This window comes from Notolepis coatsorum (genome assembly GCF_963971535.1).
Source record: "Notolepis coatsorum genome assembly, chromosome: 3".
NCBI lineage: Eukaryota > Metazoa > Chordata > Actinopteri > Aulopiformes > Paralepididae > Notolepis > Notolepis coatsorum.
This window is the reverse complement of record NC_140167.1, coordinates 134,030,135-134,046,710: the sequence shown is the minus strand read 5'-3', so window position 1 is coordinate 134,046,710 and position 16,576 is coordinate 134,030,135. Positions and strand designations below refer to the sequence as shown.

The 16,576-nt window shown below is 41.4% G+C and overlaps 1 protein-coding gene across 4 annotated transcripts in view; it reads left to right on the top strand.

Moving 5' to 3' along the window:
* tfpia (tissue factor pathway inhibitor a) overlaps positions 1 to 14,900 on the top strand; it is a 175,176-nt gene extending 160,276 nt beyond the window's left edge. For all 4 annotated transcript variants that reach the window (XM_084310385.1, XM_084310384.1, XM_084310383.1 and 1 more), the window contains one exon: positions 12,986 to 14,900. In XM_084310385.1, coding sequence (XP_084166511.1) covers positions 12,986 to 13,053 — 68 coding nt within the window. In that variant the 3' untranslated portion in view covers positions 13,054 to 14,900. The remainder of the gene's footprint in view (positions 1 to 12,985) is intronic.
* The last annotated feature ends 1,676 nt before the right edge of the window (positions 14,901 to 16,576 follow it).

Sequence of the window (16,576 nt, the reverse complement as noted above, 5' to 3'; positions counted from 1 at the left end):
CAAACTGGCATTTAAAGGGTTACAATTCAAAATGTATTGAATATGTGTTTTTTTTTTTTTATATATATATACAATACTTTGTGATGCCCATCACAAACACAGGCATTTAAATGGTAAAAAATCAAACATTCCTGCACCAGAATGCAGGAAATTAAGTCTTTGTAACAAAATAATGGTATTAGGAATACATTTGCCTCCTGCGTGAACTGTGCATAGCTGAATACTGTATTTTAACGTCGGTCATATGGTGGTACTTGGAGAGCCAGCTACGTTCTCAGGTGGTACTTGGTGTAAAAAGTTTGAGACCAGGGTGAGGCCAGGCTATGGAGGGCTTTGAAGGTGAGGAGTAGTGTTTTGAAGTTAATGCGTTCCTTGATCTGGAGCCAGTGGAGGGAGTGGAGGACAGGAGTGATGTGTTCGCGGGACCGGGTGTTAGTGAGGAGGCGGGCGGCTGAGTTTTGGACCATCTGCAGTTTATGGAGGGAGCGGGAGGTGATGCCAGTGAGGAGGGAGTTACAGTAGTCCAGGAGGGATGAGATGAAGGCGTGTATGAGGGATTCAGCAGCAGGGGGTAGAGGCAGTGACGGATTTTGGCAATGTTGCGGAGGTAAAAATATGAAGTTTTGACAATGGAGCGGACATGGGGGTCAAATGAGAGGGTGGGGTCGAGGATGACACAGAGGTTGCGGACTAGGGGGGAGGGGGTGATGGTGGAGTCATTGATGGTGAGTGTGATGGGTAATACAATAATTTATACTGTAGCATTACAAACCATTTGACAGCCAGGTTCTGCACCTCCGTTCTTGTCCTCTAGGAGCCATCGCAGCATGGCCAAGACCTTCCTCATCCAGCATATTGTCCTTCTGAAGCTCTGAAGTCATTAGTGGTCATGAACCTAGAGAGAGAGCGAGAATACGTTAGTAGATAGTCTAAGGCCAGTGATTCTCAATATTATTTAGCATATCTAGGACCTCTAATTTAGTCCATGTCATGCACATCTACATACAATATACTGTAGCATTACAAACCATTTGACAGCCAGGTCCTGCACCTCCGTTCTTGTCCTCTAGGAGTCATCACAGCATGGCCAAGACCTTCCTCATCCAGCATACTGTCCTTCTTTTGTCACATATACGATATGCAAATATACAGTACTGTTACCCAGAGATCCTAACAGTAAATATATACATATGATGACATTTAGGACATAGGGACATACATGACTTACAGGTATATTTATACCTGTAAGTCATGTATGTCCCTATGTCATAAATGTCATGATGTCATGTATGTTGTGTATGTCATAAATGTCACTATGAATTGAAAATGGGGGACGCTGATGATGTAAACAAGACACATCTTTCTCTGGTCTGTATCCCCTTAACAATTGTGTGTATTGCTACTGGATTTACTAGATCCAGAGTGAATGAATGAATAAAAACTTTATTTAATACACAAGACCCTCTTCTTGGGACCAAGTAAGGTTTCGTCGATAATCCAATGTACAGTCCCCCCCCCCACCCCTCCTACCCAACCACCTCCAATGTACAGTCCCCCCACCCCACCTCCTCCAATGTACAGTTTCTTCGTCAAATGTATATATACTCTCTTTTTTAGACTATTTTTGTATCACAAACAATACTGTATTTGTAAATCTGGTATGTCATAAATGTATAGATGTAGCAGACAGTACTGTCTATCTGTATGTCGTGTATGTTATGATGAATTGAAAATGGGGGACCCTGATGTAAACAAGATGAAAGTATTTCTCTGGTCTGCATCCCCTTAACAAGTGTGTATTGAGCTGTACTGTATTGTACCCATTCTGCAATCTGTTAATAAAATGTTCAATCAATCAATATTTAACAGATTGCAGAATGGGTACAATACAGTACGGCTCAATACACACAATTGTTAAGGGGATGCAGAGCAGAGAAAGACTTTCGTCTTGTTTACATCATCAGGGTCCCCCATTTTCAATTCATAGTGACATTTATGACATTACACAACATTGACATCATGACATTTATGGCATAGTAGGGACATACTACAGGTATATAGTAATGTTACATTTGTGACATATATGATATGCAAATATACAGTAATCAATGTTACCCATAGATCCTAACAGAGAATATATACATTATGATGGGGAGGAGACTGTACATTAGGAGGGGGTGGTAGAAAAAAAGATACATACAGTGGGGAGAGAATATACGGTGCTACGGAGTTAAGCTAATAAAGGTGACTCACAACCACAACAGGGGACTCACGTATTTGTACTGTGAAGTAACTGTTAACATGACAATGACAAACGTGGTTTCTGTTTTTCTTTTTGACATACTTGCGGCACATGGAACAAGTTAACTCACCACTCTACAGCATGCAGTAGCCTAGCCAGTCTCTTGAAACACCGCCATCTTCAAACTTCCATATCTAGGACCTCTAATTTAGTCCACGTCATGCACATCTACATAAAATATACTGTAGCATCCATCAACACTTCTTGATTTGTAAGAATTCCTTGCAGAATAGCTAAAAGTAAGGACATTCAACAGTCAGTATAGGCATTTACAGGATGACTCTTTCCAGCTGTTGAAATGAAAGTCCCAGATTGAAAAGTATATATATACACAGTCACACACAATAAAACATTTTATACATCACTTACAAGCATGACCACTTGAAGATCTTGAAGACTTGGTAGATCTTGACCGTCTTGGGAGAGAGAGAGAGAAGGCATTACAGGATGACTCTTTAAAAATGTCCCAGATTAAAAAGTATATATTATATATACAGTCACACACACAATAAAAAAAAATTATACATCACTTACGACCACTTGAAGTATACCGGTAGTTGTTATTGAGCTGTCTTCTGCTTTCATGTCATTGTTGAGATCCAGCACTGTAACAGTATTTGCTGTGAAATTATATATTTTACAATTAAATTAAACCATGAAAGATCTGCGTGATATGCATTGGTTAGCTAACGTCAGTATTCTGCAGTCTAGGCCTGCTAGCAGTAGTGCTACTGTAGTTTACAGATCCCACCAGTTTCATAATATCGAGCAAATAACATTACAGTAGACTAGTCACTGAAACACAGACTAAACAGCATTTATATCAGCAGCATGCATTACTTATAAATAATAAAATATATGTGTTGCACAATTACCTGAGATGAGAACAGTTGGTGACGATGTGAGGCTCTGCCTGTAGCAGTGTATGTAGCCTAGTAGCACGTGAGCTCGCGCTACAGTGTATGTAGCCTAGTAGCACTTGAGCTCGCGCTACAGTGTATGTAGCCTAGTAGTAACGTGAGCTCGCGCTAGTGTATGTAGCCTAGTAGTAACGTGAGCTCGCGCTACAGTGTATGTAGCCTAGTAGTAACATGAGCTCGCGCTACAGTGTATGTAGCCTAGTAGTAACGTGAGCTCGCGCGCAGTGTATGTAGCCTAGTAGTAACGTGAGCTCGCGCGCAGTGTATGTAGCCTAGTAGTAACGTGAGCTCGCGCTACAGTGTATGTAGCCTAGTAGTAACGTGAGCTCGCGCTACAGTGTATGTAGCCTAGTAGCTAACGTGAGCTCGCACGCAGTGTATGTAGCCTAGTAGTAACGTGAGCTCGCGCTACAGTGTATGTAGCCTAGTAGCTAACGTGAGCTTGCGCTACACTCACTGAAACACAGACTAAACAGCACTCATTTATATCAGCGGCACGCATTACTTATAAATAATAAAATATATGTGTTGCACAATTACCCAATAGTATGATCTCCAATAAATTACCTGAGGAGAAGATGCAACAGTTGCTCACGGCGTGGTGCAGGCTCTGTCTGTAACGTGCTTCAATTCAAATTTCAAACCGGGATCCCCCACAATGCAACGCATCAGTGTTGCCAGATTGATTGATTGAAAACTTTGTTAACAGATTGCAGAATGGGTACAATACAGTACAGCTCAATACATACAATTGTTAAGGGCATGCAGACCAGAGAAAGACTTTCATCTTGTTTACATCAGGGTCCCCCATTTTCAATTCATCATAACATGACATGTGACATACAGATAGACACTTCTATACATTTATGACATACCAGATTTGCAAATACAGTAGGGCCTACTGTTTGTGATACAAAAATAGTCTAGAAAAGAGAGTATATATTTGACGTAGAACCGTACATTATAGGTGGGGGGGGGGGCACTGTACAACTGCACAAGCACAACTGTACATTGGAATATTGATAACCATGTTTGATACTTTACTGTACATTGGAGGGGGTTGGGTTAGGACATTTACAGGGGCCAGTTTCGAATTGCAGTCTCCCGTAGGTGTTCTTTGAGAGTGGTTTTGAAAGTGGGTAGTGATTCACATTCCTTTACATCTTTGGGTAGTGCGTTCCACATTGATGTGGCATAATTGCGAAACGTGTTTAGTCCCTGTTTGAGCCGAATCTGGGTTTAACATGATTTGTGGAGCTCCCATGGTGTTGTGGTCGTGGTATTCACTGACCTTTGGGAAGTATTTTGACATGTACACATACCTTGGTCGTGTATGTATCTTGTAGACAGGCCCATTGCAAGTTGCTGTACTCTGTCGTCTACTCTAAGCCATCCTAGGTTGTCACGTGGGCAGGGGCGAGGTGGGTTCTAGGAGTAAGGTCAAGCAGTAGTCTGACCAGTGTGTTTTGTTATGTTTGTGTAGCAGGGTGGATTCCCTACTTTATGAGAGTAGATCGATGTACACACTGTCACCAGCGGTAGGGGGGAACGCAGCAGATCTGAGTCCAACTGAATCCCCGACTTTAGTGCAGGAGTGGAGCTTTAGCAGAGGGTCACAGCCTCTTCACCTTGCTCCCCTCTGGGAGAAGGCTGAGGATCCCAAAGGCTGTGAAAGCTCGACACAGACTGAGCTTCTTCCCCTCAGCCGCCAGGCTGATCAATGCCTCAGGCCCCCCCCCCCCTCCCCCCCCTCTGCCCCCAAGTGACACTGGCACAATGACACTGACTGCACTGCACTAGTCCGTACTGGATCCCTGCACTCTTCACTTTATATATATATATTGATTGATCCCCCACTGCACTGTTTCGTTTCTTGTCTGTGTTGGTGTTGTTTTCTGTGAAAAAAGAAAGGAAATGCATTCACTGTATTGCTGCAACAATTACCAATGTGTTTTACACAAATGGCTAAATAAAGGAATCTGAATCTGAATCTGAATCTGGGGCCTAGAGGGGCCTGAATCTGAGGCTGAATAGTGTTGAAGGCACTAGAAAAGTCAAAGAATGTTACCCTCACTGAGCTGCCCGGCTTCTCCAGATGTAGATAGGCCTTGTGGACCATGTAGATTATGGCATCCTCCACACCGATGTTCTGCTGATATGCAAACTGCAGCTTGTGCTAAGCTATAGGCTAGCTGGTATGCAAACTGCAGCTTGTGCTAAGCTAGGCTAGCTGGTCCCTACTGCTTCCAGTCCTTGTGCTAAGCTAGGTAGGCTAGCTGGTCCCTACTGCTTCCAGCCCTTGTGCTAAGCTAGGCTAGCTGCTCCCTACTGCTTCCAGCCCTTGTGCTAAGCTAGGCTAGCTGCTCCCTACTGCTTCCAGCCCTTGTGCTAAGCTAGGCTAGCTGCTCCCTACTGCTTCCAGTCCTTGTGCTAAGCTAGGATAGCTGGTCCCTACTGCTTCCAGCCCTTGTGCTAAGCTAGGCTAGCTGCTCCCTACTGCTTCCAGCCCTTGTGCTAAGCTAGGCTAGCTGTTCCCTACTGCTTCCAGTCCTTGTGCTAAGCTAGGTAGGCTAGCTGGTCCCTACTGCTTCCAGCCCTTGTGCTAAGCTAGGCTAGCTGCTCCCTACTGCTTCCAGTCCTTGTGCTAAGCTAGGTAGGCTAGCTGGTCCCTACTGCTTCCAGCCCTTGTACTAAGCTAGGCTAGCTGCTCCCTACTGCTTCCAGCCCTTGTGCTAAGCTAGGCTAGCTGCTCCCTACTGCTTCCAGTCCTTGCGCTAAGCTAGGATAGCTGGTCCCTACTGCTTCCAGCCCTTGTGCTAAGCTAGGCTAGCTGCTCCCTACTGCTTCCAGCCCTTGTGCTAAGCTAGGCTAGCTGTTCCCTACTGCTTCCAGTCCTTGTGCTAAGCTAGGTAGGCTAGCTGGTCCCTACTGCTTCCAGCCCTTGTGCTAAGCTAGGTAGGCTAGCTGCTCCCTACTGCTTCCAGTCCTTGTGCTAAGCTAGGTAGGCTAGCTGGTCCCTACTGCTTCCAGCCCTTGTGCTAAGCTAGGCTAGCTGCTCCCTACTGCTTCCAGCCCTTGTGCTAAGCTAGGCTAGCTGCTCCCTACTGCTTCCAGTCCTTGCGCTAAGCTAGGATAGCTGGTCCCTACTGCTTCCAGCCCTTGTGCTAAGCTAGGCTAGCTGCTCCCTACTGCTTCCAGCCCTTGTGCTAAGCTAGGCTAGCTGCTCCCTACTGCTTCCAGTCCTTGTGCTAAGCTAGGTAGGCTAGCTGGTCCCTACTGCTTCCAGCCCTTGTGCTAAGCTAGGTAGGCTAGCTGGTCCCTACTGAATTGAATTGAAAACCTTTATTTATCCCAGAGGGGAGATTAAGATGTAATTTACAGCATAAGCAGCGTAACAGCAATTTAAAAACAGAAATTAAAAAACAGTTTATACATAACATACATGTGTTAAAAACAAGACGGACAAGTACACAGGGATAGAAATAGCTAAAATAGGACTAAAAAGAGCTAAAAAGTGGTAAAAAAGAAACAAGTCCAATCATGAATGTGTTGTTAAATAATTAAATTAATTTGTTACAGTCCACAACCCAGCTCGTCCAGTTCACAGCAGTTGGCCCATCCTGGCCCTGCTTGGTTGTGGAGCCTGATTGCCACCGGCACAAAGGACTGCCCAAAGCGCTTTGTGGTATGTCGGGGGGGGGATGAGTCTGTGGCTAAACGTGGACCGCATTGCGGTCAGCTCATCATAGAGGGGGTGGCAGGGGTTCTCAAGGATAGCATGCAGCTTCCTCCTCGTCCTCCCCTCTGCCACCACCTGCAGACGGTCCAGGTCCGCTCCCACCACAGAGCTTGCTTTTTTTTTTACCAGTTTGTTTATTTTGTCTGTGTTGGTGTTGCCCCCCCAGCATACCACAGCGAAAAAGAGGGCACCCGCCACCACAGACTGGTAGAACATCTGCAGCAGTTTGCTGCAGACATTAAAAGACCTGAGCCCTCTCAGGAAGAACAGTCTGCTCTGTCCCTTCCTGTAGAGGGCCTCTGTGTTGTCCGTCCAGTCCAGTTTGTTGTTCATGAGAACACCCAGGAATTTGTAATTCGCCACCCTTTCCACCTCCTCCCCCTGGATGATGATGGGAGTTGAGGGCTTCCTCTTGCTCCGCCGATGGTCCACCACCATCTCATTCGTCTTGCTGATGTTGAGCTGTAGGTGGTTTTCCTTGCTCCACTCTGTGAATCTCTCCACCACAGCTCTGTACTCCTCCTCGTTGTCGTTGGTGATGTATCCAACGATGGAGGAGTCATCAGAAAACTTTTGGAGATGGCAGTTCCCGGAGCTGAAGCGGAAGTCTGAGGTGTACAGGGTGAATAAAAAGGGTGCCAATATAGTTCCCTGGGGGGCTCCAGTGTTGCAGATCAGCACGTCGGAGTGGCACCCCTGCAGTTTGACAGACTGTGGTCTGCCAGTGAGGTAGTTGAAGATCCAGGCCACCAAGTCGTCCTCCACCCCCATCACTGACAGCTTCTCAGTCAGTAGTGGAGGCTGAATAGTGTTGAAGGCACTAGAAAAGTCAAATAATGTTACCCTCACTGACCTGCCCGGCTTCTCCAGATGTAGATAGGCCTTGTGGACCATGTAGATTATGGCATCCTCCACACCGATGTTCTGCTGATATGCAAACTGCAGCTTGTGCTAAGCTAGGCTAGCTGGTATGCAAACTGCAACTTGTGCTAAGCTAGGCTAGCTGGTCCCTACTGCTTCCAGCCCTTGTGCTAAGCTAGGCTAGCTGGTCCCTACTGCTTCCAGCCCTTGTGCTAAGCTAGGCTAGCTGCTCCCTACTGCTTCCATTCCTTGTGCTAAGCTAGGCTAGCTGCTCCCTACTGCTTCCAGTCCTTGTGCTAAGCTAGGCTAGTTGCTCCCTACTGCTTCCAGTCCTTGTGCTAAGCTAGGCTAGCTGGTCCCTACTGCTTCCAGCCCTTGTGCTAAGCTAGGCTAGCTGCTCCCTACTGCTTCCAGTCCTTGTGCTAAGCTAGGTAGGCTAGCTGGTCCCTACTGCTTCCAGCCCTTGTGCTAAGCTAGGCTAGCTGCTCCCTACTGCTTCCATTCCTTGTGCTAAGCTAGGCTAGTTGCTCCCTACTGCTTCCAGTCCTTGTGCTAAGCTAGGCTAGCTGGTCCCTACTGCTTCCAGCCCTTGTGCTAAGCTAGGCTAGCTGCTCCCTACTGCTTCCAGTCCTTGTGCTAAGCTAGGCTAGCTGCTCCCTACTGCTTCCAGTCCTTGTGCTAAGCTAGGCTGGCTAGCTGGTCCCTGCTGCTTCCAGTCATTGTGCTAAGCTAGGCTAGCTGCTCCCTACTGCTTCCAATCCTTGTGCTAAGCTAGGCTAGTTACTCCCTACTGCTTCCAGTCCTTATGCTAAGCTAGGCTAGCTGGTCCCTACTGCTTCCAGCCCTTGTGCTAAGCTAGGCTAGCTAATAATTTAGGAAAAACCTGTGAAATAACAGTGTTTCACTGCTGAACTTTGAGTTCTGTCACTTAATTGAAGGGGTTTGATTGTAATAATAATGGGAAAACCTGTAAAATAACAGTGTTTCACTGCTGAACTTTAAGTTCTGTCACTTAATTGAAGGTATTTCATCGTACATGTAGGAAAAACCTGTGAAATAACAGTGTTTCACTGCTGAACTTTAAGTTCTGTCACTTAATTGAAGGTGTTTCATCTTAAATGTAGGAAAAACCTGTGAAATAACAGTGTTTCACTGCTGAACTTTGAGTTCTGTCACTTAATTGAAGGTGTTTCATCTTAAATGTAGGAAAAACCTGTGAAATAACAGTGTTTCACTGCTGAACTTTGAGTTCTGTCACTTAATTGAAGGAGTTTGATTGTAATAATTATGGGAAAACCTGTAAAATAACTGTTTCACTGCTGAACTTAAGTTATGTCACTTAATTGAAGGTGTTTCATCATAAATGTAGGAAAAACCTGCCAAATAACAGCGTTTCACTGCTGAACGAGGTTCTGTCACTTAATTGAAGGAGTTTGATTGTAATAATTATGGGGAAACCTGTAAAATAACAGTGTTTCACTGCTGAACTTAAGTTATGTCACTTAATTGAAGGTATTTCATCGTAAATGTAGGAAAAACCTGTGAAATAACAGTGTTTCACTGCTGAACTTTGAGTTCTGTCACTTAATTGAAGGGGTTTGATTGTAATAATAATGGGAAAACCTGTGAAGAAACAGTGTTTCACTGCTGAACTTTGAGTTCTGTCACTTAATTGAAGGAGTTTGATTGTAATAATTATGGGAAAACCTGTAAAATAACAGTGTTTCACTGCTGAACTTAAGTTATGTCACTTAATTGAAGGTGTTTCATCATAAATGTAGGAAAAACCTGCCAAATAACAGCGTTTCACTGCTGAACGAGGTTCTGTCACTTAATTGAAGGAGTTTGATTGTAATAATTATGGGGAAACCTGTAAAATAACAGTGTTTCACTGCTGAACTTAAGTTATGTCACTTAATTGAAGGTGTTTCATCATAAATGTAGGGAAAACCTGTGAAATAACAGTGTTTCACTGCTGAACTTTAAGTTCTGTCACTTAATTGAAGGAGTTTGATCGTAATAATTTAGGAAAATACTGTCAAATGACAGTATTTCACTGCTGAACTTTAAGTTCTGTCACTTAATTGAAGGTGTTTCATCTTAAATGTAGGAAAAACCTGTGAAATAACAGTGTTTCACTGCTGAACTTTGAGTTCTGTCACTTAATTGAAGGGGTTTGATTGTAATAATAATGGGGAAACCTGTGAAGAAACAGTGTTTCACTGCTGAACTTTAAGTTCTGTCACTTTATTGACAGAGTTTGATTGTAATAATTATGGGAAACCTTGTAAGATAACAGTGTTTCACTGCTGAACTTTTAGTTATGTCACTTAATTGAAGGTGTTTCATCATAAATGTAGGAAAAACCTGTGAAATAACAGTGTTTCACTGCTGAACTTTAAGTTCTGTCACTTAATTGAAGGTATTTCATCGTAAATGTAGGAAAAACCTGTGAAATAACAGTGTTTCACTGCTGAACTTTAAGTTCTGTCACTTTATTGAAGGAGTTTGATCGTAATAATTTAGGAAAAAACTGTCAAATAACAGTGTTTCACTGCTGAACTTTAAGTTCTGTCACTTTATTGAAGGAGTTTGATCGTAATAATTTAGGAAAAAACTGTCAAATAACAGTGTTTCACTGCTGAACTTTAAGTTCTGTCACTTTATTGAAGGAGTTTGATCGTAATAATTTAGGAAAAAACTGTCAAATAACAGTGTTTCACTGCTGAACTTTAAGTTCTGTCACTTAATTGAAGGTGTTTCATCTTAAATGTAGGAAAAACCTGTGAAATAACAGTGTTTCACTGCTGAACTTTGAGTTCTGTCACTTAATTGAAGGAGTTTGATTGTAATAATTATGGGAAAACCTGTAAAATAACAGTGTTTCACTGCTGAACTTAAGTTATGTCACTTAATTGAAGGTGTTTCATCATAAATGTAGGAAAAACCTGCCAAATAACAGCGTTTCACTGCTGAACGAGGTTCTGTCACTTAATTGAAGGAGTTTGATTGTAATAATTATGGGGAAACCTGTAAAATAACAGTGTTTCACTGCTGAACTTAAGTTATGTCACTTAATTGAAGGTGTTTCATCATAAATGTAGGGAAAACCTGTGAAATAACAGTGTTTCACTGCTGAACTTTAAGTTCTGTCACTTAATTGAAGGAGTTTGATCGTAATAATTTAGGAAAATACTGTCAAATGACAGTATTTCACTGCTGAACTTTAAGTTCTGTCACTTAATTGAAGGTGTTTCATCTTAAATGTAGGAAACACCTGTGAAATAACAGTGTTTCACTGCTGAACTTTGAGTTCTGTCACTTAATTGAAGGGGTTTGATTGTAATAATAATGGGGAAACCTGTGAAGAAACAGTGTTTCACTGCTGAACTTTAAGTTCTGTCACTTTATTGACAGAGTTTGATTGTAATAATTATGGGAAACCTTGTAAGATAACAGTGTTTCACTGCTGAACTTTTAGTTATGTCACTTAATTGAAGGTGTTTCATCATAAATGTAGGAAGAACCTGTGAAATAACAGTGTTTCACTGCTGAACTTTTAGTTCTGTCACTTTATTGAAGGAGTTTGATCGTATTTTTTTTAAATACTGAAAGTTGCCTTATTTTCACATTCAGTAAAATGATGAGTATCTTATGTGTTTTTACATACAATTCAATGTAATTTAACATTCAACACAATTAAGCAAATACATGTATTTAAAAAGAATTACCTGTAGAATAACTGAAGGTTTTTACTGTTTTTTAATTATATTATTCTCTTTTTTAACATTATTTAACATTACATTTAAAGTTTAACAGCAAAAAACAGAAAGTTGCCTTATTTTCACATACAGTAAAATGATGTATATTCTAGGTGTTTTACATGTAATTTAACATTCAAGACAATTAAGCAATGGAATAATCCTGTAAAAAAAAAGATAATTTCTTATTAAATCAATTTACAGATTACAACCTTTATTTAATGGTTAATATTTGTATTAAAGGTTATTTACTGTATTTTTATGGAATTTCCTGTATTTTTATGGCATTTACACTTAAAGTAGAAAAACAAAAGTAATCTGTAAAATAATACATTGAAAGTCCCGTAAAAATACATTTTTTTTTAAGAGTGTGGGCTAGTACCTAGTACAAAAAAGATGAAAACACAAGTACAAACACATTAGCAATAACATACATAATGTAACCCTTATATAGACATCAATATACACAGTTCAATCCCCACATAGTATACACATCAGTGTTCACATATTTGGTTATCTATCAACTAATTCCTAAGATTACATTTGAAGGCGTTGAATGAAATGGACTCTCTAATTGTTGCGGCTGTAGGCTGTCATAAAAAAGCCGAGCCGAGGGGCTAAGCAGAGGAGTACAAACATTGTGACGCGCATCGTATAATAATTCCGTTCCACGTCCAGAATATGCTTTTTAACCTTTTATTCTTTTGATTTTTGAAACAGACAAAATACACGTAAATACATACACTAATACTAATACTGTTGCGTTCTTGTAATACTATCTTGCGATTGCGGTCAATAGAAGATATGCGCTCCTATCTCACCCCGTCTTTTTGTAAACTGTCAACACCTGTGAAAAGGTGAATGAAATCCCATATGAACACTCCCATTGCCGCCAAACCCCTGTGAACACGCCCACCATCTAAAGTGACAGTACAACTAATCATACAACACCATAGAAAATACTGAAACTTACATTATGGCTCCTACACTAATGTTCTGTGGGATTTTATTCCACCCAGGCTCTGTTTTATAAGAGAAAACTGACTGCCCAAATATGCTCTTTCTAAATGGGATTTTGCAGTCTCTGGTTGTCCCTCTGGTGACTCTGGCTTCCCCTCCAGTAGCACCAGTTACAGATGAGCAAAAATGGACTTGATTGCAGAGTGGAGGTGGTGCCAAGTTATGTCGGATTTTGTACATTAGGCAGCAGTTCTTAAAGAGAACAAGGTGTTCCCAACTTAATAGTCTATATTTTTGTTAAATTGCACAATGATGGAAATATCTTGGTTTTTTATCTAGCGTTTTGAGTGCTTGTTTGTATAGAGAAATAACCGGTGTTATTGTACTTGGTAAACATGAATGACCAAACTGACCTCTTGTCCTGCTTTGTTGTTCTGTTCAGATCATCGGAGAAGGACGATCCGAATAAGGAAGAAAAATGTCAACAACATTGTGTTTCGTTCTGTCTGAACACTCTAAACGCTCTTTAAAACCATACACTACTTTGGATACACCTTTATTTATGTTTGTTTTGTTTCACTGTGATATATTGTTTTGTAGTGCTACAGTATTTGTATAAAATACATATGTAATGTATCCATATTTTTGCTTTACATATATGCACTATATTTGCATAAATTGACAAAAAACTTTGTTTTGCTGAAATATGTCCCATATAGCACTTGCATATTGATGCAAGCAGTGTGTTTACATGCACACATTAACACTTTGGTTGCCTTGGGTTAAATTAATGATATACCATAGATTGCCAGCGCTATTTGTCTATGGAGAAAGTCCCCTTCTTTGCAGGGCTATAACTTTTTAAATTCTATTGCTACATTGCCATTATTAGGGCCCATTCAAAGTCCTATATGTATTGTTCATTGTGTTGCAACGTTAAACTTTTTCATTCACATATTCATAGTAAAGTATGGTCTAATGTATAAGTATGTTTTCATCTCTTTCTGCAGCTTTCTCCAGAACGTGATATATAGCCCCAAATGCATTATATTGATGATGAAATACAGTTTGATGGCAATCAGCGCGATATAAAAAATTCCAACTAGACGTACTTCTAGAAGTTACTACACGTCATCTGATGTTGACCGGATGGGCGAGGGGGCGTTTATAATTCCGTGGGCAGCGTTATACCAATCATCTAATGTGGGTCAAATGTTGATAATAGCAGTTAGTATCTAAGACGGTAACGTTACACGCTAAAACTCACCCCAGTCTCCGCGCGCCGTTGGGCGATCATCGTCGAGTAGAAATTTTATCATTATGGGATATATTTTTACCCGGTCCATCTCCAGCTTGTATAATGGTATATACGTCCAAATCATGTTGTTTATCGAGTTATTGCCAATCGATCACCGTGTAGCGTGACGAGCCAGAGTCCCATGAACCATAGCGAGCGCCCGGAAGTACTACGGTCGTCATGACAACCTCTATTCAAGATCCTGTGTGGCGATTGCGCCGATCGGCCACCAGATGGCGCTCCTGAACCGCCAGAGAGCTCAGTGGGTCCTGCTGGTGGATCTCAGGCCAGCGGAGGGGGAATATGAATCCGATCGCAGATTTTTGAAATATTGATATAAGGACGCTGTACAGCGTCCCCCGGCAACTTTAGCATGGCCAGCAAAGACGTGAAAAGACGTGTCCCGGCAGTCAAAGTGTTAATATTCCATTAATATGTCATTCACTGGCGGTAGCTTGAACCTCCATCAGATTAAATGAAGCGGCTCGACGAATGAGGTAGTCCACCCCAGACCAAAAGTAGGGCAGCGCAACGACCAGGGGGGAATTGGCATAACGACTAAATTGGGGGATGAGAGAAAAGGTAGAAACGCAAAAAACAACTGAACCACTAGAATTTGAATTTAATTTGAAACAGTCATTGCTTTGTATATTGCCTCTTTATGGGCTTACTCACTGAGGATGTAACAGCTTTTTTGTTTTCACAGGGCTTGTAGTACAGCACCAGCATTTTTAATCAATGTGAACACCAGCATTAGCTAATTAAACCAACAGCTATTACAACTACTGGACACACACAACTCCAATATACCGAGTGTTTTCAAGAAATTCATGAATCAAGGGACAGGCCTTGCTTTCAGAGAATTAAAAACATTACAAGGTCATTGTTATGTTTATTTGTGTGAGATGGAATAGAAAACGTTTGTGATGCATATGTTTATTTCTTCCAAGATATTTTTTCCTCATGTAATGACAAAGTGAAAACGGTAAATATATATCTCTGTTAATTGCAGTGTTTTGTAAAAAAAGAATGTTTTAAATAAAATAAAAAGTTCAATGTAGTCTATTTTGTATTTCTGCTGTTATATTACTGCATTATTACTGCATTATTACATGGCGTTTTCACATTCGCCGAAATGCTTGCTTGTGATTGGTCAACAGCCCCCCGACTGCGGTCATTATTTTTCAATAATGACCGCATATTTTTCAATAATGACCGCAGAGCGCAGCTGTTCGCAATCAAGCCCACTGACACACTGTTTCAGTGCAATTAGACACTGCCGTGCCGGCGATGACAGGGGGCGGAGCGACGAGCGATACTATTGGAGACAGAACACAGCGGAGCCAGAACACAGAGGCTGCCCGCGATAATAATAATCACTTTATTTGGGCTGACAGAGCCACAGAACAACTGCGATTTGTCAAATGAATTAGGTATATTGTTAGTAAGTTAGCCATGTAATAAGCGGGATAATGTATAGCGCTGCACTGACAGCGGAGCCAGAGGCTGCCCGCGATAATAATAATCACTTTATTTGGGCTGACAGAGCCACAGAACAACTGCGATTTGTCAAATGAATTAGGTATATTGTTAGTAAGTTAGCCATGTAATAAGCGGGATAATGTATAGCCTACTCGGTCATTGTCGCAAAATAATTGACCTTCACTACGTTTAAAACGGCGCGGCGCCTCGGTATTTTAAACTGTCGGTCAATTATTTTGCGACAATGACCTCGTAGCTATACATTATCCCTTACTTAATACTGGGAGGGGTAATAAATCATCAGGGCTGTAGTCAAGTCCAAGTCAAGTCCCAGGTATGTCTAGACTAGTCGAATTGAGAGTCGAGACCAAGTCCCAAGCAGAAAGTCCTATTAACCCATTAATGACTAACGACTATATTTCATAAGGAAAAGCCCCACATAATTTGTTTCTGTTAGAGGTAGAAACACCAAATTTTCTGTGAGAACTGCCGAGACATAAGATTTGATTTCACATGAATATTGCTTTCAGATTTTCGTTTTAACACAATACAAATAAAAAAAATAACTTTACATTTGACATGCTAAATCAGGCTGAAATAATCAAACAGTGTACAGTACATATCGTTTTATGTCAGATCAGTCGGCATCCATAGTGATGGTCAAATTAGATATACGACTGTGACCTGTCCGAGACGACAGGAAAATGCACTTGAGTCGTATCAAGACCGTTCTCAAGCTCTACTGGTAGAACCGTGGTCCTGGGTGTGTAGTTGCCAAGAGAAAACAGAGGGGGGCAGTGTTGTTTAAACGTCCAAGTTTTGAAAACTCCACAGCAATGATCGCCCATGGGTGTACAATATTTGCTATTAACTAGGCTATAAATTGTTCTTGTGTTGCAGTAACCTAATATTGCCTTTTTTATTATACAAAAATGTCAATTTAATTTTATATTAAATAAAACATTTACTATTAAACTATATTGTGCTCGGGTTTCTTTCAGTGGTATGTACTTTAAAATCAGGATGTGTGTAAGAGGGCTGTCTAGGGTGCAGCAGTGGCCTAAAGGTGAATGAATGGACACTTTATTTAACAGATTGCAGAATGGGTACAATACAGTACGGCTCAATACACACAATTGTTAAGGGAAGGCAGACCAGAGAAAGACGTTTGTCTTGTTTACATAAGGGTCCCCCATTTTCAATTCATAGTGACATTTATGACATACACAACATACATGACATCATGACATTTAT